At 42.0% G+C, this 24,138-nt stretch overlaps 1 protein-coding gene across 8 annotated transcripts in view; it reads right to left on the bottom strand.

Moving 5' to 3' along the window:
- The window catches only part of DPY19L3 (dpy-19 like C-mannosyltransferase 3), an 88,094-nt gene that overhangs the window by 14,054 nt on the left and 49,902 nt on the right, over positions 1-24,138 (bottom strand). For 4 of the 8 annotated variants that reach the window (XM_089781489.1, XM_075940146.2, XM_075940145.2 and 1 more), the window contains 8 exons: positions 23,897-24,028; positions 20,679-20,780; positions 19,144-19,217; positions 18,727-18,885; positions 17,604-17,726; positions 16,714-16,825; positions 14,593-14,649; positions 5,399-5,481 (listed from right to left, as the gene is read on the bottom strand). In XM_089781489.1, the coding sequence (XP_089637615.1) occupies positions 5,399-5,481; positions 14,593-14,649; positions 16,714-16,825; positions 17,604-17,726; positions 18,727-18,885; positions 19,144-19,217; positions 20,679-20,780; positions 23,897-24,028 (842 nt within the window). The other 4 variants (XR_012906692.2, XM_075940151.2, XM_075940148.2 and 1 more) reach the window with 4 other exon arrangements.

The following is a 24,138-nucleotide window of genomic DNA, read 5'->3' as shown; positions in this document are numbered from 1 at the left end:
TCCATTTTTGTCGACAAAACCGTACATGTTTTGTTTGTCTGTAAAGTGCTACCAGGCCTTCTGTTATTTTTTAATATGTCATCTTAATTTTACTGATAGATCACTTTCAGTGATTTATAAAACCAGTTTTATTTGAAATTCTGAAAATCTTTAATCTTGCTTTATATTTGCACTAAAAACATTCAAAGCCACAAGTGTCATGAATAACTGTTCCATCAAAAAGAAACTATTTTCTCTTGGAATGTAACAGTATGCACATATGATGGTCTTCACCGCTAGCTGTCAGCAGTGACTGAACCCTGAATCAGAAACAAAATACAGAACTGTACCGTGAGAGAGAGAGAGAGAGTGTGTAATTCCTTCAGATGATCGTAGTAGCAGGCTTTTATCTTATGGATTAGCCCCAAGAAGGAACGTGACACATGTAGCCAGTATGTTAAAGGTACAGCATAATTAGCAATGTATATTTCTAATATTTCTATGCATATTTCACTAAAACTTCTGATTCAGCCACTAACAGCTGTAGTCTGTATCTAAAGCAATTAACATGCTTCAAACCACTGAATGACACTTCTCTATTACAGAAAAAAGAGAAGCAATTTTTACAAATGTCTGAACAAATGATGTATAAAATGAAAGGATAATTTGGTTTTATAGCTTTCTGCCAAACTCTGTAGCAGGCTGCCCAACCTGCAAACAATTTATTCTCTAAGAAATGTCACTAAATAATGACAAGGACTTACAGGTCAAACTGATTTGCATTATATAATTTAAATGTCATTCCAAGCAAACCTGATGGCATTTTGAACAAATAATCTCATTTATATTTGAAGCTCTAAGCTTCAACAAGTTAATTATTGCTGAACTAATGGCTAAACTACGCACTATAATATAATGTGCTTTATCTATACTTTTAAGAATTTATATAATTATGTAAATACTACAGAATAATTCATTAACAATAAAAGGGATTATAGGTCTGAGATTAACCTGTATATACTTTAGAAAGTGGTAGTAATTCTTGCTGATCCTGGTAAACTGCTACGGAAATTTAATACATTTATTTTAAGGAGATCCTACTGAAATAGCTAACATTGCAATTATATACTCAAGATGATCTTATCTGAAGAAGTGGGCTTTGCCCATGAAACCTCATGATACCCTTAAGACACTTGTTAGTCTTTAATGTGCCACAACACTACTTGTTATCAATAGAAATAGTCACTCTAGAGCTGAAAGCTGACTGTGGAGTTCAATGTTATGAAAGGTGGCAAATCTCAGGTTATACTTTTACTAGTCAAGTGTCCAGTTATGAAAAAGGAAGGAATCTATTCAAAATAGAAAAAGAATGAGTTTTCTGAAAAGGGCTTCCCAAACACAGCAATACAGAACAGATTTATCCTGAAAAGAAAATACCATTTATTCACAGGATACTACTTCTTAAAAATATTATGGGATTGGCTGAAACTCGTACACAGTAAAACATATTCAAGGAAACTCTGTCATGATCAATTTGGCATTTGAATTGGATTACAACTGGTAAAATAGGGAAAAAATATGTATATAGAAAATAACAAATGCATTTTTCATCTCATCCTTGATTTTCTGCATTCACGTTTTTGCACACACAACTGAATTTACCTGTAAAGTGGGCATGCACCTATTTAGGTTATGACAAACTTTTGCATGGTGGTTAGTTTCTTTAAAAAGGATTCCATGATTATAGTCAGAATCCCCTTTGAAGGTGGAAGACATTACTCCTAGATCACCTCCAAGCAGTAAATTGAATAAGGGAGCTCACTTTGGTTTTCTTCCCCATCTCACTAATGATAATGTTGTCTTAGGGACAGAGACCAAAGCTAATAATTTAATATAGCTCCTATGTGGGAACACAGAACTCTATGGGCTACCCTTAAGACACTGATTGCTTCCTCTATTTTTTAACATTCTAGTACACACACAAATGTGTAAAAAAACCCTCAAAAATAACAAATAGTCTTGCAGGAAGCAGGAGTGTATCAGAGAATGTATAAAATTAGAAATGTAAATATTGATTGAAACAGTTAACCAGTTATAATATAAAATTATATTTTTTAACAGGTTTAACTGTTGGTGAGGGAAGAGCAGCCAGGGCGAGAGTTCTTACTGGGGCTGCAGGTAGGCATGTCGGGGATTGGGTCTACTGCAATGTGGTCGGAGTCCGGGTCCTCTGCACAGCAGTCACTGGGCCTGCAGCAAGTGGGATGGCTGGGGTTGGGGCCACTGTTGACGGCACCACCAGGTCTGGAGCTACTGGCAGGGCCACCAGGTTTCTGGGACTACGGTGCGGCCAGGGCGGGATCTGAGGCTGGGTCCCACATCTGGGGCCAGGTCCTGCCTGGCCCCTCTGGGACTGCTGCAGAGCAGCTGGGATCCAAGACCGCTGCAGTATGGCTGGGGCTGGATACTGCCTGACCCTGCTGGGGTAGCTGCAGCATGGCCGTGGCCCAACTTGCCTACCATGCGGCCCTGCATGCTGCCCTGACCTGGTCTGGTTCCAACAGCCAGCTCCACGCAGCTGGCTGTCTGGTTAATCAGTAACTAAGTAAGTATTTAGTTAGGCCTAATGCTTACCGGGTAACTGGTTAACCTTTTACATCCCTATATAAGATCGCAAACTAAAAGATACAATATTCTTCAGTAATGGCCCAAAACATGGTAAAAGACTAAAAATACAAAACAATACAGGTTGTCAAGATTGTTTTAATATTTTTAAAAAGGGGTAAATCTATGGAAATATGTATTTGGACTTTTTTTTAAACTGGATTAATGGCTTCTGTCACCTGTGTGTATTTGGGTACACTCTCTTATACTGTATTTGGATCTATCAGATTTTTTTATGTTGAATGATTTGTAAAATGGAACAATGCTATCTTAATTCAATAGTATATGAGACTAGGGGGCTGTGCCCTCTGCTTGCTACACTCGCAAACCTCCCTCTTTGGGGGTAGGCAGTCCAGGCTCTCACACTGGACACCCACGAGACCGGGCCAGCCCCGGCTCCCTACTCCCACGGTTGTCAGGGAATTGGGCCGGGCCAAGGCTGGCCCAGCTCTCTTCCTCCAGCTGCTAGGGGGTTGGGCTGGACCCAGGCTGCGACTGGCCCGACTCTCTCCCTCTGGCTGCCAGAGGGTTGTCTGGCTCTCTTCCCAGTCACGGGGTGAGGGGAGGGGGTGGATGAAAGAAGAAGGAGGGAGGAACTGAGGGGCACTGGGGAAAGGGGAGGAGAGAGGGGCTTCAGGATGCAGAGTGACATGATGACATCACTCTATCATCCCACAGCAAGTTTTTTTTAGTATATATAGAGAGATAACTGAAATTCAACTACACTAATTTTCAATGAATGAATAATTTCTTGACATCAAGAGTTCATAATGCAAATTCTGGCAGACCTTTAACTATAGCAACATTGCCAAGTGATAGTACTGTATAAGGTTTTGATTCCACAACTTCTTTCTAAATTAAGACAATATTAGTCTAACCTTCAAGTGAACATCATAAATTTGTTTTGACTACAAACAGTGCATAAAAAAATTAGTTAGCTTATGTGAACAATATTATTTCTAAATGCATTAAATCCTAAAGAAAAATACTTTACTGTGTCATGATTTAAAATTAAACTATTAACATTCTCAGCAGTGGGAAGATATGAGAAATTATTCTCATTGCACTGAGTGAAATCCAGTTCATGGTTGGAACCAAAGCCAGGTATATTTTATGTATAAACCTATATCCAACTCTGTGTATGGTACTCAAGAGACCTGAGCTATTAAATATTTACCATATCTTAATAAATGTGTGGCATTAAATGGCACTGGCTGATAAAAATTAGTCATAAGGTGGTGTCAATGTGGCTACAAAGATGTTAAATGATGGAGGCAGAATGGGCCTGCTTTCAGAATAGCACTGTGAAATTAGTAACATATTTACTTTTGAATAGTTACATTGATTCCCATAGGATACAGAACTGGAAAATATATCATTGTGGTCCATAAGATTATTGCTAGTGGTGAAAAAGGTTAGTTGCTGTTAAACTGCTGAGTGACTAGTTTTATCACAATACATTGCACCCATTTAGCTTCTAGGGTCGCCAACCCTCACAGACCTGGAGTTTTCAAGAATTAAAGATTAATTTTGAACTGAAGACTGTTGTGTTACAACTTCCAGGAAAACATCCAACTAAAATTGGCAACCCTAATAATATACTACATTTGAATAACTGAAGTTAACAGCAAGCTTAGAAGAAAGAATAAAATGCAGTGCTACACTAGGATGTTCAAAATATTTAAAGGCTACAAAGCAGCAGGTTCAGGCTTTACTTTCAAAATATTTCCTCAAGAATACAGCTCTGCTTTAAAAATAAAATAGCAAATGACAATGTCAGAATTCCAAATACATGCAGTTTCCAGGGATGACAAACACTAGAACTCTGGTAAACTCCCAGTCTGAGTTAGGGATGTTAAAGACTAGTCGACTATGTGATAAGCAAATGTTTATCAGAGAGTAGACATAATAGTTGACTAGTTGCTCCCCCCTTGCTGCCTCTATCAGATAGAGGCAGCAAGGGGGAGGCAGGAGAAAAGGAAGGTACTTCAAAGCAGCAATGCCATGTGGAGCCTGGGATCAGTGGGGACTCCCCAGCTGACCCTGGGCTCCGTGCAGTGCTCCTGCTTTGAAATGCCGTGGCAGCATTTCAAAGGGGCGGGAACACGTGGAGCACGGGATCAACTGGGGACTCCCCAATTGACCCCGAGCTCCGTGTGGAGCTGCTACTTTGAAACGTGCCCATCATGTGCCAGCAAGTCCACTACAAATGCACAAGATAGACTGAGTTATTTTAAAATAAAAGTAAGAGATTAGCACATGCATACTCTCTGAAAACAGATTTTCACAGATGAATTCCCCTCACTTTTTAATGATACCAAAAAAAATAAATAAAGACGAAGTGAAGCAGAACTGCATGAAAAGAGAGATGAACGGTCACATGGACATTCAATTATAACAATATATTCTTCGACCATCATCTTCTCCCAACTGAAGATTCTCTTGCCTTTTCAACCTAGGGAATCATCTATGCTTATCCACCCTCAGGGACTAATGGAGACAACTTGTTTCCAGAAACCTTGTCAAACAGTGGTAAACTGCAGTACCAGGGCACAGCAGGATGGCAAGTATCAAAACTAGCTATTTCCATAGTCACTGATGTTCTAGCCCTTAGATATTCCCTTTAATTATTCACACAGGTCACTATAGCTCACTGAACACTTGTGGCAAATAGAACAGGAGAGCAATACATTTAAGAAGTACACTGGATTATTATAAATGGAATTTAATTTAAATAAAATAAAAATCCTCTTACTTAATCCAGTTCATCAGCTCCACTGTGTCTGGATCATAGAATTCTCTCAACTCTGACAGCTCATCCATCATTCCTGGATAGAACTAGAATTACAAACAAAACAACCTGAGGACAAAATGAACAAATCAAGTTCTACATACTGGAACAGACCTCAGTTACTAGATAAGAGGAAATGACTGGCTTGAGGTATTGATCTTGTCTACCTTATAGTTGAGCTAAAGAGCTTTAGTATATCTGCCCCTCTGATGGCCCTCATATCATTGGCAAGCTGGGGACTGTTGCAGTTCCCAGCTTATGCTCGATGATCAAATAAGAGCAGAACGAATGAGACCATTCCATGGCTTTGTCTCCTAGAGATTATGCAACACCTTAAATATATTTAGAAATGGAAGCTAATGGTAAATATTGAGTGTGCTTCTGAAGCAGATATTGTGTGAGACTCAGTGCTTGTACTGGGTGCCTGCTGGTCTAAGTTATTTGTTACAACTTTCAAAGACCTAAATCAATTGTGCTGACTGCTTCTCTCACAGTCTGATACTTCTATAGTTGAAATCAGAGGTGATACACTGGATAACACTCAATTTAAAGGAGGGGCTTGCTGTCAAGCTGTGTCCTTTGAGAGTCCCTCAAATTTAAAACTTATTTTTATGAAGATATTGAACAGAACCAGACCCAGAATGGATCCCTGCAGAACTCATGCCCTTTCAGCATGACTATGAACTATTGATAACTGCTCTTTGGGAAATTTTTCAACCAGTTATGCACCCACCTTATAATAGCTCCATCTAGGTTGTATCTCCCTAGCTTGTTTATGAGAAGATCATGCAAGACAGTATCAAAATACTCCACCTACTGCTTCTTTCCTATCCAAGAGGTTTGTTACCCTGTCAGAAAAACCTATATGGTTGGTTTGAAAAGATTTGTTCTTGAAAAATCCATGCTGTTATTTATTACCTCATTATCTTCTAGATATTTGCAAATGGATAGCTTAATTATTTACTCCATTATCTTTCTGGTTACAGAAGTTAAGCTGGCTGGTCTGTAATTAACTGGGCTATCCTTATTCCCCTTTTTATAAATGGGCTCTATATTTGCCCTTTTCTAGTCTTCTGGGATCTCTCCTGTTTTCCACGACTTTTCAGAAATAATGGCTAATGGCTCGGATATAAGCTCTGTCAGCTCCTTTAGTATTCTAAGATGCATTTCATCAGGCCCTGGTTACTTGGCGACATCTAATATGTCTAAATAATTTTTAACTTGTTCTTCTATTTTAGCCTCTTATCCTACCCCATTTTCACTTTCATTCATAATATTAGATATCTAATCACCATTGATTCTCTGCCTCATTGAGTAACAGGCCTACTCTGTCCTAGGTCTTCCTCTTGCTTCTAATGCATTTATAGAATGTTTTCTTGTTACCTTTTATATCTCTAGCTAGTTTGATCTAATTTTGTGCCTTAATCTTTCTCATTTTGTCCCTGCATATCTGTGTTATATGTTTATATTCATTCTTTTTTAATCTGACCTAATTTGCACTTTTTGTAGGACTCTTTTATGATTTTTAGATCATTCAATATCTTCTGGTTCAGCCAAGATGGTCTCTTGGGCTGTGTCTACACTACATGCCTCTGTCGGCCACCTTCATGGAGCTGTGCCGTCCATCAATGGGACACCCAGATGCAACCTGCCATCTCCCTGGAAAAGTGGGTCGCCATCAGCATCTGGAAGTTCGTCGCCCCAGACAGTTACTGGTCTATGGGCAACCAGTTCTGTGTGGGAAAATCCACCGTCAGGGTCCTCCTCATGGAGGTAAGGCACTCTTGGGCTGCAGTCCCTGGGGGTGGGGGTCGGAAGGGGAGTACTGGAAAGGGGGACCCTATAGAAAAGGGGGGTTGGGGGTGGGGCTCAGGTTGAAAGCCCCATTTCTAGGAGATTCTGCAGTTTCGCCCTCACACAGCCCTGCAGGGGGGCAGCCTCATAGGGAGTGGCTCCTGAGGTGTTTGAGGTGGGGAGGGGACCTCCCAAGGGCTCAGGACCCCCTCTGATTCTTTGTTTCTTTGTCTCCTTCTGCAGGTGATGAGGGCCATCAACTCCATCTTGCTAATCAGGGTTATCCACCTGGGAGACCTGGACCTTATCATGGCTGGATTTGCCAGCCTGGGGTTCTGCAACTATGGGGGAGCCATAGATGAAACCCATATACCCATCCACAGGGGCTGACAAACAGTGGCGAAATCCACTTGCCAGCCCCGCACTGTGCATGAGTCAAACCCACATTGCGCATGCACGCGCTGCCAGTGAACGGGGCGACCGGCTGAAATCTACTCGCCATGGGTGAGTAGATACACTGATTTGTTGAGCCCTGCCCATCTGAACATCAGCACATTGAGCTGCCCAGTACATTAACCACAGGGGCTCTTTTCTGATGGTGCTGCAGGCTCTGGTCGACTACAGTTTACAGACATTTTTATCGGGTGGTCAGGCTGGGTCAGACATTTCAGCTGGAGGCAGGCACATTCTTCACCCAGCGCAACATCATGATCGGGGATGTTCAGATACCACTTTATATTGTATAGGATGAGGTCTACCCCATCATGCCGTAGCTCACGAAGCCCTACACTGGCCATCTGGACTGGGCAGGACCTGCATGCAGGTGGAATGCGCCTTCAGTTCAGGTTCCTCCTGACCCGCCTGGATGTCGGGGAGCACAACATCCCTGAGGTGATCTTGGCCTGTTGTGTTCTTCACAACATTGTGGAGAGCAAGGGGGAGGCCTTCCTTCTGGGATGGGGGGGGCAGAGGCCAGCCAGGAGGGAAGGGACTTTGAGCAGCCGCACACAACTGCCATCTGCCAGGCCCATCAAGTGGCGGTGCGCATCCGGGAGGCCCTGAGGGAGAGTTTCTCTCAAGGACCCCAGTAAGCCTCTCCAAGGCCTCCTCACTAAGGGCCTGTGCCTTGCCCACCTATGCCTTTCCCACAACCCGTCTCTTCCCCGCTTCCCTGTACAGTCAATAAATACAACAGTTTATTCAACCAAAATCTTTGTGGGTTTTTTTTGTCATAAGAAAAGAAACTGGGGAGGAAGGGGGAGCTCAGAACCGGGACAGGGGGAAGACAGAGGGGGGCTCAGAGCTTGGGCTGGGATCCCAGATGTGGGCCAGGGTTTGCTGCCTGTCCTGGAGGATGGCCATGTGCTCCCTCATAAGGTTCTCCTGGACCAGGCATGTCCAAAGTCCGGCCCGCGGGCCAATTGCGGCCCGTGTTCCGGTTTAATACGGCCCCACAGGTAATTTGGAAATACCTATCTTTTATGGCCCCCAACGAATCCATATGTATTGAGATGAATACATTGTAAAATCTCAGTTAATGTCAGCTGGTCTAAATCAGTTATAAATATATTTGGACACAACATGTATACTTGGTGTTATGTTCCTGTTCATATTTTTTGAACTTAAAAGTTGACAGACAACCTTTATTACCAATAATATGTAATGTACTTTACAATGTTCCTGACGTATATTTCAGCTTCCTGGATCTTTTTTTTCATCTGGCCTTCAGAAATGAAAGGCAGAGTGATTTAACACCTGTTTAGATTTGTCATCCATATGACGAAATGAAAAGTGTGCCATTTGCAATAAACTTTGCATAAAATAGTTAATTTGCATTTAATTTTAATGGTTCAAAGAATGTCAGGCAAAATGGTCGGCCCTCACGCATGTTCACTTCATCAAATCTGGCCCTCTTTGAAAAAAGTTTGGACACCCATGTCCTGGACCCTCCAGTGCCTGCGGCTCCCCCAGGGTCATCTGCGGCTGGCTCGTCTGCTGGTGATCGCCCCATAGTCATGGCTGGTCCGGCTGTGGAGAATAGAGGGAGAGGTGGTCAATAATCCATGGAAACACTGTCCCTGAGCTCTTGCCCTCTGTGAACTGTGAGCTACAGTCCAAGGGCCAGATTATGGTTGTCATGATTATGAGGGTTAGCCAGCAGCCTGGGGATGAAGGAGTTAACTACACCTAACCAAGTGGAGTGACCAGTAGGAATGTAGGTGGGACTTTCAAACTGGGACAAAGGAATTTGGGTTTTTTCCTTTTCTCCTTTTCTCTCTCTGGGAGAGTTCTCTGCAGCTACAGGGAGGGACAAGCATGACTCTCTCTCTCCAAGAAACAATGCTTCACTTTCTGTAAGTAGGGTAAGGTTTAGATAGTTTCATTAGGCTTTATTGTTTTAAGGGTTGGGTATGGGACCTGATATCTGGCACTGCTTAAGAGATGTTTGGCTTTTCTTTTAACTAAGTTCTAGCCCATCGTGTAATTCCTCCATAAGTATATTTTGTTACCTTTCCATCTGATCCTTATGCTTGCAACAGGAATATTGTTGTAATAATAAAAGTTTTCTCTTTTCTTTTTATTAACCTGGCATTGGCTACTTGTGTGTCCTGATTTTTATAGGGGTGAGATTTCCCAAATGATCTTTCCCCTAATCTCCTTATTAATATTTGGGTGGTGGCAGCAGAAGTTTTATACCAAAACCTGGTAGATAAGGCTTTGGGGTATACTCGCTAACCCCCACTTCTGCATTTATCATGACAGAGTGGGGAAGGAGCCATGACATTCCTTTGTCCCACTTTGAAAGTCTCACCTACATTCCTACTGGTCACGCCACCTGGTTAGGTGTAGTTAACTCCTTAATCCCCAGGCTGCTGGCTAACCCTCATAATCATGACAATGGTGAGGTCCCAGGAGCAAGGCCTCACAGGGGCTCAGAGGTGCCCAGGGGACCACATTTCTCGACCCCCTCCCGCCGTCCCATGGACAAGCTCGCAAGGGAAGTGTCTGGCCACTCTAGTATCTCATGGGTGGGAGAGGGTCCTGGAGCAGCTTGGGCTTCCATCAGGGCCACACACACACCTGTGCCTGGCAGCGCTGTCCTTGGTAGCAGGTGGTACCTTGAGAAGGCAGGCATACCCATGTGCCACACTCCTCAGTCTGTCTCAGGCATATGTGTGTCCTTGTACCCATCATGCTTCCAATGGTGGCTGGTGGTGGGAGGGCGTGTCCCCCTGCCGGGAGCCAGATGTGTGTGTGGCCTCCACAGAGCCTGTGAGAAAGAGCCTGGGGGGCTTGGGGCTGCCTCGTGGGGCTGTGTGGTGCATACTGGTGCCGCACTTGCATCCACATGCACAAACTGCAATGCAAGGGTCAAGACGAGAAGGCCAAGCGACGATCGTACCCCAGCCCCTCAGCGCCCGCCTCCGCCACCCTGTGTGTGTGAAAAACTAAGAGCACTCACCTGATAATTCCTCCCTGGCCTCAGAGGATGCCTGGGAGACATCCAGGCCCTGGAGTACCAGCTCCAGGGTTAGGGTGATGGTGCTGACAGTTTCTTCCTCCTTTTCCAGTTTGGCTTAACCCGGGCTCCATGCGGCACTGCCTCTTTGAAATGTCATGGCGGCGTGTCAAAGGGGCAGCACTGCACAGCTGATCCTGGGCTCAGCTGTGTGGTGCTGCCACCTTGAATAACCTCTCTGCCCTTCCCCTTTGCTGCCTATATCTGACAGAGGCAGCAAGGGGCAGGGGATCAACTACTCAACTGGACTATCCAATAAGCTTTTGCTTATCAGAAAGTCAACTAATCTTTAACATACTTACCCCAGACCATGACAGTGAATGCCTTTTGGTGTCCCTGGCAGGTCCTGGGAGCCCTGGGCATGCTCCCTCTGAGGGCCAGTGGGTCCGGGTAAGTGTGGCAGTCTGAGCTGTGCAGTGAGGTGCAGTTCCCAGGGCCAGCTTTCTGCCACAAGCCTTATCCTGGGAGCCTGTGGCTTTAAGAGCTGGCAGGAGACAAGAACTATAGAGTTGTGATGAGTTTGGACCAAGTGGCCAGCAGGGCCACTTTTTCAGAAAAGGCATTCTTCCTTGTAGAATGAGGTTTACCACTGTCGGAAAAACCCCTCCGTTCTTTCGACTTTTTGTCAAAAGAATGCAATAGCACCGTGGACGCAAGTATTGTTTTTCCGGAACAATGGCCGTTTTTCCAGAAAAATAATGCACTATAGTTATACCCTTAATCTTTCAGACTACACAGTTAAAGATGCCTGTTTCAGGCTAGAGGTAGGTATAATGGACTGAATAAAGGTAATCTGTACTCTCACCAACCACATTTCTCAAGAGGTAGATTTCCTTAAAACACAAAGTCAGGATTTTATGGCATAATGGAAATTCCAGAATTAACCAGCTTTGTGGCCTTGGCAAGTACGAACATTTTGTTTAGGAATAGCTTACTCATACAAACAATATGAAAGACCATCTTCTATGTTTAAATTGTAGAGAATTCATATAAAGACATTAAAGAACTTGGATAATGACTAAACATTTTGATTAAAAATCTTTAAACCTCAACTTTGAAGTAATAACGCTCTGAACAAATATGGAATGGAACTATAAGTGCAATCTGCATTAGCTGCTGTATATCTGCATTATATATGGAAATCCTCTAGTACTTAGCTTTAGTATTATGAGAACATCGTAGTCTGCAGTATACTAATGCAGAAAATTCATGTCAACAGAACTGCAGATGTCTTTTAGGTTTCAAGACATAATATATAACTAATGTAAAAGCTGGCTAGTATTGCAGCCACAGCTGTAGCTGAATAAATAATCTTTCAGGCAAAGTATTTAGGTATGTAGCAACCACATGTTTTAAAAGAAGCTTTCATTATCTTATTCAGAATTTAAGGAAGGGGGCTCACACATAGTTCCTCTAATAATAAGTATAACTGCTAAATGGGTTTGCTTACAACTACTTTTCGAGAACCAAATATTATATGTCTTAATATCCAACAGAATTAAACTTACACCTTGAACGTTGTTGTAAACATTGGGATGACTGGTATATATAAACCTTTTCCTTTACTGACAAAGGAATGATTCTGGATCTCTCTCAGTGGAGAGGTTAATTGCATTTTCTGGCCACAGTCCAAGGACTGGTTCATTGGCAGCATTTTAATCTATTTGTTAAAACGTTTTCTGCCTAGAAGAATATCAATAGCCAAAATTTTAGGAAACTGACATTTTCAAACTTATTGAACTGTTTGAATTCCCTGTTAGCTAAGTCTCCATGTCCTTTTCAGAAAATTCTTGCTTAAGGCCCTGATCCTGAAAGATGCTGAACATTTTGAGAGAAACTAAACCTCTTCACACACACCGAGTATTCAGATCCTTGCAAGATTAAGATCTTAAGATCTAAGAATTAGCTTAGGTATTAAAGAAAAGCAAGCTATTTGAACACCAGGTTCTTTAAGTAGCTAGAATATATCTAGGGGCCTGAGCAACAACCCATAAAAGTCAAGGAGTCTTCTGTTGACTTCAGTGAACTGTGGATTGGATCCTATATGCTTCTGTGACACTTCAAAATGGATTTTTGGCTTCAAAAGATGTCAATTTATGGAGAGTAGGATTGAATCTCATCATAGTAGATGTTATCTGAGACATCATTCTATAAAAAAGGATTTGCCACCTTCAGCATGGATAGAAATGGATATATCCCATCCAGACTCTGGAATGCAGAGAGGTGCTGTGTTTCCTAAACTGGCATACCAGAAAAAAAACCCACAGTATCCCTAAAAATGTGCAAAAACCAAAAACTTTGGTTGAAATGGGGAAGAACCATGAGCTAGTGCAAGGGTGGAGAACCTTTTTTGCATCGGGGCCCCAACCAACAGAAAAATCATTTGGGCCCAGGCTAGTAGATTTTGTGTGCTCCAGCCCGATGGGGAGACTGGTGGGGGGGTGGGGGGAGGTTAGAGTGCCAGCGCAGGTTCCCCAACATGGAGGGGGAGCCTTGAGCCTCAGGGGCTGGATCCAGACAAGCCTTAAATTCCCCATCTTTGAGCTAGTGGGACACAGTGACCAGATTATGATAATAGTCTGACTTTCTATTTTGCCTCTCACCTGTGTTCACTTTTTGCTTTTTAAAATAAATGAATAAAACATACAAGGAGATATAACAGAGATTCAGAATTTTCTCTATTGCAAGATGCTGCTTCCTTGGTTATTATGAAGATTCCCTTAATTTTTTTTAACTTTGATAACAAGCTTCACCTTGAGTTTCTTTGAAGCTGATAATTTCAAGGGAAACATCTTGTCTTCCACTGGATATAACAGAAATTATTTCTACATCAAAGTGCTTTTTTTTTTTGCTTCTATAAATATAGATAAAAGAAAGGCCTGCCCAGTTGTCAGTGTTCCATTAAATTAATGATCTAAATCTCAGTGATATAACAGACTGATTAGACTAATAGTCTACTTCATATATCCTATTATTATGGAACTTATTTTATCTTGGTATTGCATAAATACATTGTTTCATCTATTTGCATATAAAAACTTGAGCCTTGTTATCTTTGCTCCTGAGACAAGGTTGATGATATCACAAACCTTGAACTGGTTTAATAATTTTGTAGATTTACTTCAAAGATTGCATAAGATGAAGTACAGCAGTAGAGTAGAAAATAACCATTTCTGTTCCTAAAATGGATCATTACACCAGTTAACAATCTATATCTTCACTGCAACTTACCTATAAGTACTTAAAATAAGAAGAGAGTATAGGCACGAAAATAATTTTGAATTGATTATTTGCACATACAACTACCACAATTGCACATGCACTTGTATTATCCTAAGATGCAAGTGAACAGTTTCTGAAAAAGCGGATGCGTTCTTTCGGCATCCCTGTATTCCGCATTGTATGAGAAATAAGGGATGTTTCGAGAGAGGATGTTTTTCCGAAATTTGGCCCTGTATAAATGGGCGAAATTTTGGAAAAGCCTCTTCCCAAAAAAAAAAAAAAAAAAATTGGAAAAAGATACGCAAATTCTGAATCGCAATTTGCGTATCTTTTTCCAATATAACTCTGAAGTCCAGACATAGCCTTAGATGTGTTTATTTGAGTCAATGCATATGCTATTTAAGCACACAATCAACTTTTTTACCCATGCAATTACATAATTTACTTAAAATTCAGCCATAAATCTCATTCTGTTATCTAAAGTTCCTCCCAAAGTATTTGCTTTCAAATATACAGTTTTGAGGCAATATGAAAAACAGGGATGTTTTTACATCATCGGTTGGTTGATTTTTTTTAAGCCATGGGGAAAAATACTAAACAATTAAAAGAAAAACATTCTTACCTTATAGGAAAGGTACAGCAATGTGATTATTGGAACCAAATACCTAATGATAAATAGCTAAGACAAAAACCCAAAATAAAAATTGATTAGTTTCTATGGCACACTTTAAAGTATTTAGATATAGATGAACACTTATTTTTCCTTTGATATATTGGCCATGCAATGGAATCTGCATAACCATACGCATCTGCCTATACAGCTCACATTTCAAGATCAGGGCCTATTTGTTCTGAGTTAAATTATTCTGTATAGAATTTGCATTACAAGGCACCACATATTTTATATTTATGCACTTTAATCTCTCTCTCTATATATAAAAAATGTTTCCTGTTGGACAACAAAGCGATGTCACCATGTCACAGAGTCCACAGGCTAGGGGGGGAGGCATGGGCTGGTAAAGCCCCGCTTCCAGTGCTGCCCCTTCCACCTCAGGCTCTGTTCCTGGAGCTAAGCCCCACCCACTGCCAGCCCAGCCCTCTCTGGTGGCCACATGGAGAGCTGGGCCTGGTGCACTGTGGCCCAGCCTTCATCAGCTGCCAAGAGCAAACGTGGGCCTTGTGCACTGCAGCCCAGCTTTCCCCAGTCACCAGGAGCAAAGCCCACCTGGCTTGGCGTGGCCTGGCCTTCCCTGGCTGCCAGGGGCAGAGCTGGGCCCAGAGCACCTTGGCACAGCCTTCTTCGGCTACTGGGGGCAGAGCTGGGCCTGGTGCAGCCTCGGTTGGTTGAAGGGGGGTTAGAGTTAGGTTGCAGGTGGAGAAAGGAGAAAGGGCCTGGGCAGGTGCGAATTGGGGGAGAGGAGAAAGTGCCTGGGCTGATGTGGCTGGAGGCGGGTGGGGGGAGCGGGGGGTAGATGAGAAAGGGCCTGGGCTGGTACAGCCAGGGATGGGGGCAAGGGAGGAAAAAGGGCCTGGGCTGCGTGGCTGGGGGCGGCTGGCACAGCCGGGGGGCTGTGCGGGAGAAAGGGGCCAGACTGGTGCAGCTAGGGCGGGGGGAAGAAGGGGCCCAGTCTGGTGCAGTTGAAGCCCAGCCGTCCCCGGTTGCTTAACCCTGTGAGAGGGTGGTTGGCAAGTGTAGTGAGTGGGGGACGCAGTCCCCTAGTCTTCCATTAAGGGCAAAAAATCATCCATAGAGGATAATAAACAAATTGTAAGTCTTTGTTCAAATTGCTGATTAATTCTAAAAAGTTCTGATTTTTATTTAGTCGAGGTGTTACTAGTCTTCACAACTTCTTCTATATTGCCACCTAGTGCATTCAAATGGCACTGCTTAAAATATGAAACCCCAGGAAAATATTTTAGAATTATCTATCTATCTATCTATCTATCTATCTATCTATCTATCTATCTATCTATCTATCTATCTATCTATCTATCTATCTATCTATCTATAGTATCATGAGCTTTATTGGGCAAAACCCAATTCCTCATCTGAAGTGGGTTTTGCCCCAAAAAGCTCATGATACTATATATATATATATATATATATATATATATATTCTACACTATGGTGCATCTACACTACACTGTTATTTTGAGATAACTAGCATTATTTCGAAATAACAATGTGTGCATCTACAGAGTCATTCTGTTATTTTGAAATCATTTCAAAATAACAGACGGCTTATTCCGAATCTGTAAACTTCATTCTACGAGGAATAATGACTATTCCAAAATACCTATTTCAAAATAAAGTGTGTGTAGACGCTCCACTGCTGCTATTTCAAAATAGTCCCTCATCATGGCCATTCTAAGTTATTCCCTCCCAGTGCCTCTTGGGGTTCTAAATTGAGATAGCACATCTACATTAGGGAAGCCTACCTCGGATTAATTTTGAGGCTTCCCTGCAGTGTAGACGTGCTATTTTGAAATAAGCTATATCAGAATAACTATTCTCGAATAGCTTATTTAGAAATAGCTGTGCGTGCAGACATACCCTAAGGTGCCCCAGGACGTTTTGAAAGTTGCAGACTAACATGGCTACCCCTCTGAGACTTATATACTCAGAGAGACGTAAAAAAATTTGATTCACTTCATATCTACCTTTAAAAAGCTGAAGCTTTATTTGTCTGATTGTGGGAAAATACAGAATTTCAAATATTATGATAAGAAATATAGCTCTAACCCGCTGTGGTGTGTAGAGACGAACAGATTTCAGAACAAATCCCCAAACTTCAGTACTGCATAAACCAAAAGAAGCAAATACACACATATGGGATGTCCAAAGGTACTTCATTCTGTAAGATAAGCAAGTTTTAATTAATCATATAGAGCTATGGGGAATGATGTCACTAACTAAGTGGGCTTGAAAATTTTTTTTATAGGTAAACATTGGTGAAAGTACATTCTATCACAGTCATAAACCAATTAAATATTTTAATCTATAATACATTTACATATAAGTGAAGTAAGAAAAATTATTTTCAAACTTTTTAGAGTTTAATATTTACTTTGTATACAGGCAGTCCCCGGGTTACGTACAAGATAGGGACTATAGGTCTGCTCGGGGTGTCCCTGGTCTGCTGGGAGGGGTCCCCAGCAGACCAGGGAGACCCGGAGCAAAGCCGCAGAGGCGGCGGGGTCCCGCGCTTCCAAGGCTTTGCTCCGGGTGTCCCTGGTCTGCTCGGGGTGTCCCTGGTCTGCTGGGGACCCCTCCCAGCAGACCAGGGACACCCCGAGCAGACCAGGGACACCCGGAGCAAAGCCTTGGACCTTTGCTCCGGAGCAAAGCTGGACCCCCCCAGCAGACCGGGGACACCCGGAGCAGCTTTTCTCGCCCCGGAGGACGCGGTGGCGGGACCACTGCGCGTCTGGGTGGTCCCGCCGCCCGCGAGTTCCGGGGCGAGAAGAGCCCCGTTTGTAAGTGCGGATCCGACATAAGTCGGATCCGCGTAACTCGGGGACTGCCTGTATTTTGAATGAGAAAAGCAGAGGGATGCATGAAGTTATGATTAGTATGCTAGATATTCAAGATTCAAAAGCTTGCAGAAACAATAATGATTTTTAAAAAAATACCTCATTGTGCTTAAAGCTAGGCATCCAAACAGAATTGTGTGCATTAAGTTATAGGCAGCTCCAGGCTTCAGTATCATTGTGCAGATTTCCATTTTATCAATGGAGTGGACATTAGCTGAACCACTAAATAAACAAGCAAATGAAAAATCAGTGCTGTGCTAAGCTTAACAATACATTATTTTACAATTGCACATCTGCACACAGTTTAAAATTATTTTAACCTCTTAATGTCATAAAGACTAAAGCTCATTATGTTAGTACTAATTAAATTTTCATTCTTAAAACCATATTCAAATATTTCACTTGAAGATGACGATGACAACTGCAGTAATTGCACTACAATGTCAGGTGTTCTGTTTTCATCTCTGGGTACTGGTTATGAGTTCAAACGAACATTAAAATAAAAATGCTAGTGAACTTATTCACAATACACTATCATGTGAATCATGAAAATATAAAAGCAAATTCATATGAAAAAATTGATTACTAATATAAAATTTACCATTTAGTTGAGTTGTTTTGGTGGGAGACAAAATTTATATTCCAGAACCTCAAGCTGCACCCAAGTATGCCAGTATTACAGAGGAGTTGACTGCAGCTCCTTCATTCTGGGCCAGTTCTACACTGAGTCTGCATTATATTAAAATAACAGTGGGGCTGGTCACAAATTGAAACGTGCTGGAATGCAGCAGACATGTCCCTTCTATCCCTGTGCTAGTAACGGGGTGAATTAACATAGCCTAGGCTTTGACAAATGGGAATTTCTCCATGCTGGCACAATCCTCAAGTGGAGGCATTCTGGTAATTCTCCAGCTGCTTTGCAGAGAGGGACTGGAATGAATAAGAGACACTTATCTTTTGTAATAGGTAATAAATGACTTTTGTGATAGTAAAATAGTTTGAGGTTCCACAAAGCCTGATTACAGAAAAATCTTATCATACATTTTACATTCTGAACTTTGGATAGGAAGTAATTTACTTTGTCTTGGGTTGTAAAAAATACCTCTTCAGTGTCTGTCTACTACTTGTACAGGAAAACGTACTGTACACTGCTGTGTTCACCCATGTTATTTAGCTTACTGAATTAAAATTCATGAAAATATAGTTTTGAAACATACGGTACCTGAGATTCTGAAAAGCAACAACAGAAGCTGCTATTGCCATAAGTAGGAGAACAAATAAGTAGGCATAAAAAAGTAATGTATCTGAGAGTCTTGCAAAAGTATTAAATGGCAGCAGACCGAATGCTTCTTCACAGAGGTATAAGTTAGCATCAAAATCTCTAAAGAGAGAGGAATAAAAGCAGTCACATGATAGATTTTATAACTGGTTGCCATCTGGAAGAGTAATAGTTTCCTCACTGTACTGATGAAATCATGAAACTATGCAGATAGGTGAAGAATTCTATCTCTTGGTCATATTTCACATTTATTATTTGCAACAAAGACGTGAAATAAATGTTAACTTGTAGGTCTAATTTTGACAATGAGTTGATATAATGCAATAAAACTGATTTTTTTCAAATTAACTGATATCCTACCTTGTTGCTCCAAATCCAAATTTTGCTTTCAGGAATTTAAATATATGTTCATCTGACTCAAGATTAAGCATCTTCTATTGGGGAAGAAAATAAAATTACATTTTTCTGCTAGAAATTAGAATAAAGCTTTTATTAAAGATTTTATATATAAAAATTGACGTGTGAAATAATTCACAATTGTTCAGCTGTAGTTCTACTGTAAACTTTTCAAAAATGGTATTGTGATATTTAACGTTTGTCTTTTGATACTTTTTGTATTGTGTTCAGTTTCCCAGTTATTCTTCTAACTCTGATTCTTAAAACCTCAGTTTGTGGTCCGAGTCAACTTGGATTCTTTTTTGTTTTTAAGCATCTTCACTAATAACAAAATACATGCTATGCAATCAAGTAGGTTTATGTAACATCACTGACTTTTCTTATACCCTACCATAAGTGTCCTTTGAAATTCTAGTGCTTCAAACCCATTGCTTGCACAGTAGATCAAAACCTACCAAACTGTTGATACATAAGGACTAGAATCCAGGTCATACTTCCATAGCTGCACAGTACTAACAGGAGAATGTAACAATAAGGATGTCTTTTTCCTAGTTTTAAAATGTATAGATTTGTCTCTGTATACACAAAGAGCAGAAATGAGTAAGAATCTGTCTTTTTATATAGTAATTTTTTGGAGTAGAACTGGACTTTTAAAATCTATTTGAGTCTAACAGAAATGGATGAAAAGATCTGCAAGTTACACAAGAGCATCTATGGACCATTTAGGTAAACAAAGGGTGTGTCTAGACTACATGCCTCCTTTGACGGAGGCATGTAGATTAGCCAGATCGGAAGAGGGAAATGAAGCCGCGATTAAAATAATCGCGGCTTCATTTAAATTTAAATGGCTGCCCCGATCTGCCGATCAGCTGTTTGTCGGCAGATCGGGGCAGTCTGGACGCGCCGCGCCGACAAAGAAGCCTTTCTTCATCGGCACAGGTAAGCCTCGTGAAACCAGGTTTACCTGTGCCGATGAAGAAAGGCTTCTTTGTCGGCGCATCGCGTCCAGACTGCCCCGATCTGCCGACAAACAGCTGATCGGCAGATCGGGGCAGCCATTTAAATTTAAATGAAGCCGCGATTATTTTAATCGCGGCTTCATTTCCCTCTTCCGATCTGGCTAATCTACATGCCTCCGTCGAAGGAGGCATGTAGACTAGACACACCCAAAGTGTTGCTAGCAGCCCATGGCCCACTTTGAGAAACACTGCTGTAAAGCAATATTCTTCCCATGGAAGTAATAGTAAAGTTATGCAAGTAAATATATGTGTAAGCGACTGCAGGAACGGGGTCAACTTGTGATCAGAGGGTTCCAGAAAAAGAGATTAAAAATATTCTTGGACAAAAAAAAATCAGAACCTCAATCTCTTCAGCTCCTAAAATGTACTGTTAGTTTAAATGCAGCAAAATCATATCACTTACACAGTGTGAGCAATTTTCTGTAATATATTTATCAAATTCCTAACTTTACGTATATAGAAAACTTAGTATTTACATACCTTAATGAAGTTATTAACTAGAAAAGTCAAACATAACACCATGAGTACATGGAAGAAAAGTTTCCCAAGTCTATTAAGTAAGCATCCTATTTTCATGTTTTTCTATAAATTAAACAGATTAGTAGTTTAGTCTTTTAAAACAAAAAAGATTTTGTATTTTTATATATCTGGAACAAGAGATAAAATAAGCCACTTGAAATACAGTAATTCCTCACTTAACATGTGCCTGGCTACCATGTTTTTGTGATAGCACTATTTTTTTTTAGGGAATATTTTTTGAATTACACAACCGTCCCCGGAATAACACGATTTCCCCAGCCAGCCCAGTGCTGGTGCCTGCGTGGGGCTTCCCTTGCAAAGCAGCAGAGGGTTCGCCGCTTGCCGTGCCGTTCCCCAGCGACCCCCACCCTCACCGGACGCAGTGCGGGTTCCGGCAGACCTGTCACAGGGGCATACTCCTAACCCAATCGCCCTTCCTTTCCCTTCCCCAGATCCAAACACTTCCCCTCCCTACTGTAACCCAGTCCCCTTTCTCCCCCAACCTTATGTCCTAGTCCCAACAGACACCACCACTTGAAACACAACCCCCACCTTTTCCATTATTTTCAATGGGAAAATTGACCCCACATAACACGTTTTCACTTAATACGATCATTTTCTGAAACACATCTATAGTGTTAAATGAGGAATTACTGTAACTGGTTTATTTAAATGTGAACAAAAACTATGATGGCAATAGCTTAATGCAAGTGAGCAATTAACTGCAACCACATGTCTAAAATTGTATAGACTTCTACACAGGAGTAGGACCATAGGTACACTCATTGTAGCAAAAAGCTACTTTAACCTCAATGACTTGGCTGAGTTCTGTGGATAGCCAAGTAGATTTTCTGGATCCTCTCTGAGGAGGCCTCTTTGTGCTCATCTGTTTTCCCAAACTCAGCATTTCCTCAGAGATGTAGATTGAGTCTGACCTCAAGCACCATGTGTATCCTTCAGTTTGCTGGGGAAATCAGTACTTTTTTAGTATGCCAATGAAGCAATGGAAGTGCTCTTAATTCAGCATGAGTATCAGATAGACTACATGGCCTTCTGGGTAATCTCCCAATTTAAAGTTCCAGATTTACAATGCCCCTCATTCAATTCACAGGCAGTATGGGATGGGAGCAGATATTGTTTGGGTCTCATAATACCACACAGAATGATGAGTCAAGAACAGTGATTCTCTAATTGGACAACTGGTTTGACTTCAGCCTCCTTCTACAAAGTATTCTGACAGCATGGAGTTAAGGATCCAGTCTGAGTCCTACTGAAATCAATGAGACTCTCTGTCCAATAAAAGCCTTGCAAGATGAGGGTCTCTGCTTGAACATCTGTATATATTAATATCAAGTACAGAACAGTGACACTACTGATACATCTAAAAATATTACAGTTTGGGAGGTGTCAGTTAATTACCAGTGAGTAAGGGTAATCACTGAGTCTTTACTCTGTCCTATAAACATCTGTAATAGTCTGTTGAAAATGACCACCCTGCACCTTAAAGCAGGAGAGGCATTTGGCTGGCTGGTCAAATGAAGGCAACTGTGCTTTATGGCTAGGAAGTGGGAGGATGAAAACTGCTGCAAGAGGGTAAGCATAGTTGCTGGCTCATCCCCTAGCAATGCTAGCTGTAAAAGAGGCAGCATAAGCATCCTGCATCATCAAATTATTAATGGAGGATGAGGGTTCCCCTGTAAAGCTTTGGAGTCCATTTGTTTTTACTGATATAAAAGGGGAGCAATAAGAGATATGTGGAAACCCTACTGTGTTTGCGGGCAGGAGGCAGCCAAGCTAATTGCTATGCCCCTTTATGGTGAATGTACAGTGCAGATATTCTATAGCAGGTGTGGGCAATCATTTTAGACGAGAGGGCCACTGCAGAAATTTTTGAATTGGTCCTGGGCTACCCTGGAAAGGGCAGGGCCTTGGGTAGAAAGGGCAGGGCCAGGACACTTCCATGCTTTCCCACCCACAAGACCCTGATTGAGAGAGCTGTGAAGTTTTTCCTCCTGTCTCCACCCAGACAGAACCGCCAGCTATTCCCTGTAGATGCCCGAGCCCCAATCAAGACCTGGGTGGGGGAAGCATGGGAAGTCTCTCACTTTCTACCCCCACCCTGGAAAGAGGTGCCGTGCTTAACAACTGGTGGTTGATTCTAAGCACTGTGTGCCCCTTTCAGGGTGGGAGGGGAGTGCTCCCCTTCTGCGTGCTCCCCTTTACCCCAGGTTAATCAGGGCCTCGGGGCAGGGAGGGGGGCACGTAAAATTCTCTTCCCTCCTTGTCCCCATCCTGCAAGGGGTGCACGGTGCTTAGAGCCAAACTCCCACATGCCCCTTCCCCTGACTGGCCTGGAGGCAAGGAGAGAGCGCAAAGTCTCTGGTGCATGGTGCTTAGAGTTAACCCTGGTGGCTGACTCTAAGGGTACATCTAGACTACAAGCCTCTTTCAAAAGAGATCGTCTAGACTGTCACAAGACTTTCGAAAAAGTGATCCACCCAGCACCCAGCCAATCTGGACACTCTCTTTCGAAAAAGCCGTGTTTGCGTTCCAGAATGCCTTTTTTTGAAAGTTCACCGCTGTCAAAGTTCTTTCGATTTAATTTTGAAAGAACGCGACGGCAGTCTAGACGCAGGTGAAGTTTTTTCAAAAAAAGGCTACTTTTTTTGAAAAAATCTTGTAGTCTAGACATAGCCAAAGTGCCTTGCGCCCCGGGTTGGGGAGGAGACTTTGTGGACTCCCCCATCCGCAGGCCCTTTTGCCCATCCCTGCTCTATAGGAAAGGTATGACTTAAAGGAAAGAAGGGGGTAATGGGGGACTACTATGATTGGTACGTCACAGAGACAACCTCCCATTCTTATAGACCACCTTCACCCTCCTATGATGGCAGATGGATGGTAAGGTACTAGGAATGGATTTTCTGAAGGGACCTGTATGAAAAAAGGAGGAACTGGTGGTATTTCCAGAATAAACAGGGGTAGTCTGCTGGGTAGTTTCAGACATCTAATAATAAAATTGTGGCCTGATTGAACCCCTGTCAAAGGTCTCTTGTCCTTCTTTTGGTATGGCCAGACATAAAGTGCTGAGGAAGGAGAAAGATTTCTCTAAAAAATGAACTACTTTTAAATTGGTCATACTGCTAGCTTACTATTTTTTAAAAAAGGTTTTGAGCACATACCTGAAATGTTCTTGCTAGTAAGACAGATACATTAAAACTTATAAGTAGAGATCCAAGAATCATGGAATTAAAGAACTGTAGAACACAGACCAGTAGTATGCCTGTTAATTGTATAATGTAGACCCATGTAACCTGCAACGAAGAGATCACAGAACATAAGAACGGCCATACTGGGTCAGATCAAAGGTCCATCTAGCCCAGTATCCTGTCTGCCAACAGCGACCAATGCCATATGCCCCAGA

The sequence above is a fragment of the Pelodiscus sinensis genome, chromosome 12 (genome assembly GCF_052426305.1).
Source record: "Pelodiscus sinensis isolate ZL-2025 chromosome 12, ASM5242630v1, whole genome shotgun sequence".
In the NCBI taxonomy this organism is placed as follows: Eukaryota; Metazoa; Chordata; order Testudines; family Trionychidae; genus Pelodiscus; species Pelodiscus sinensis.
This window is presented reverse-complemented; position numbering and strand designations above follow the sequence as displayed.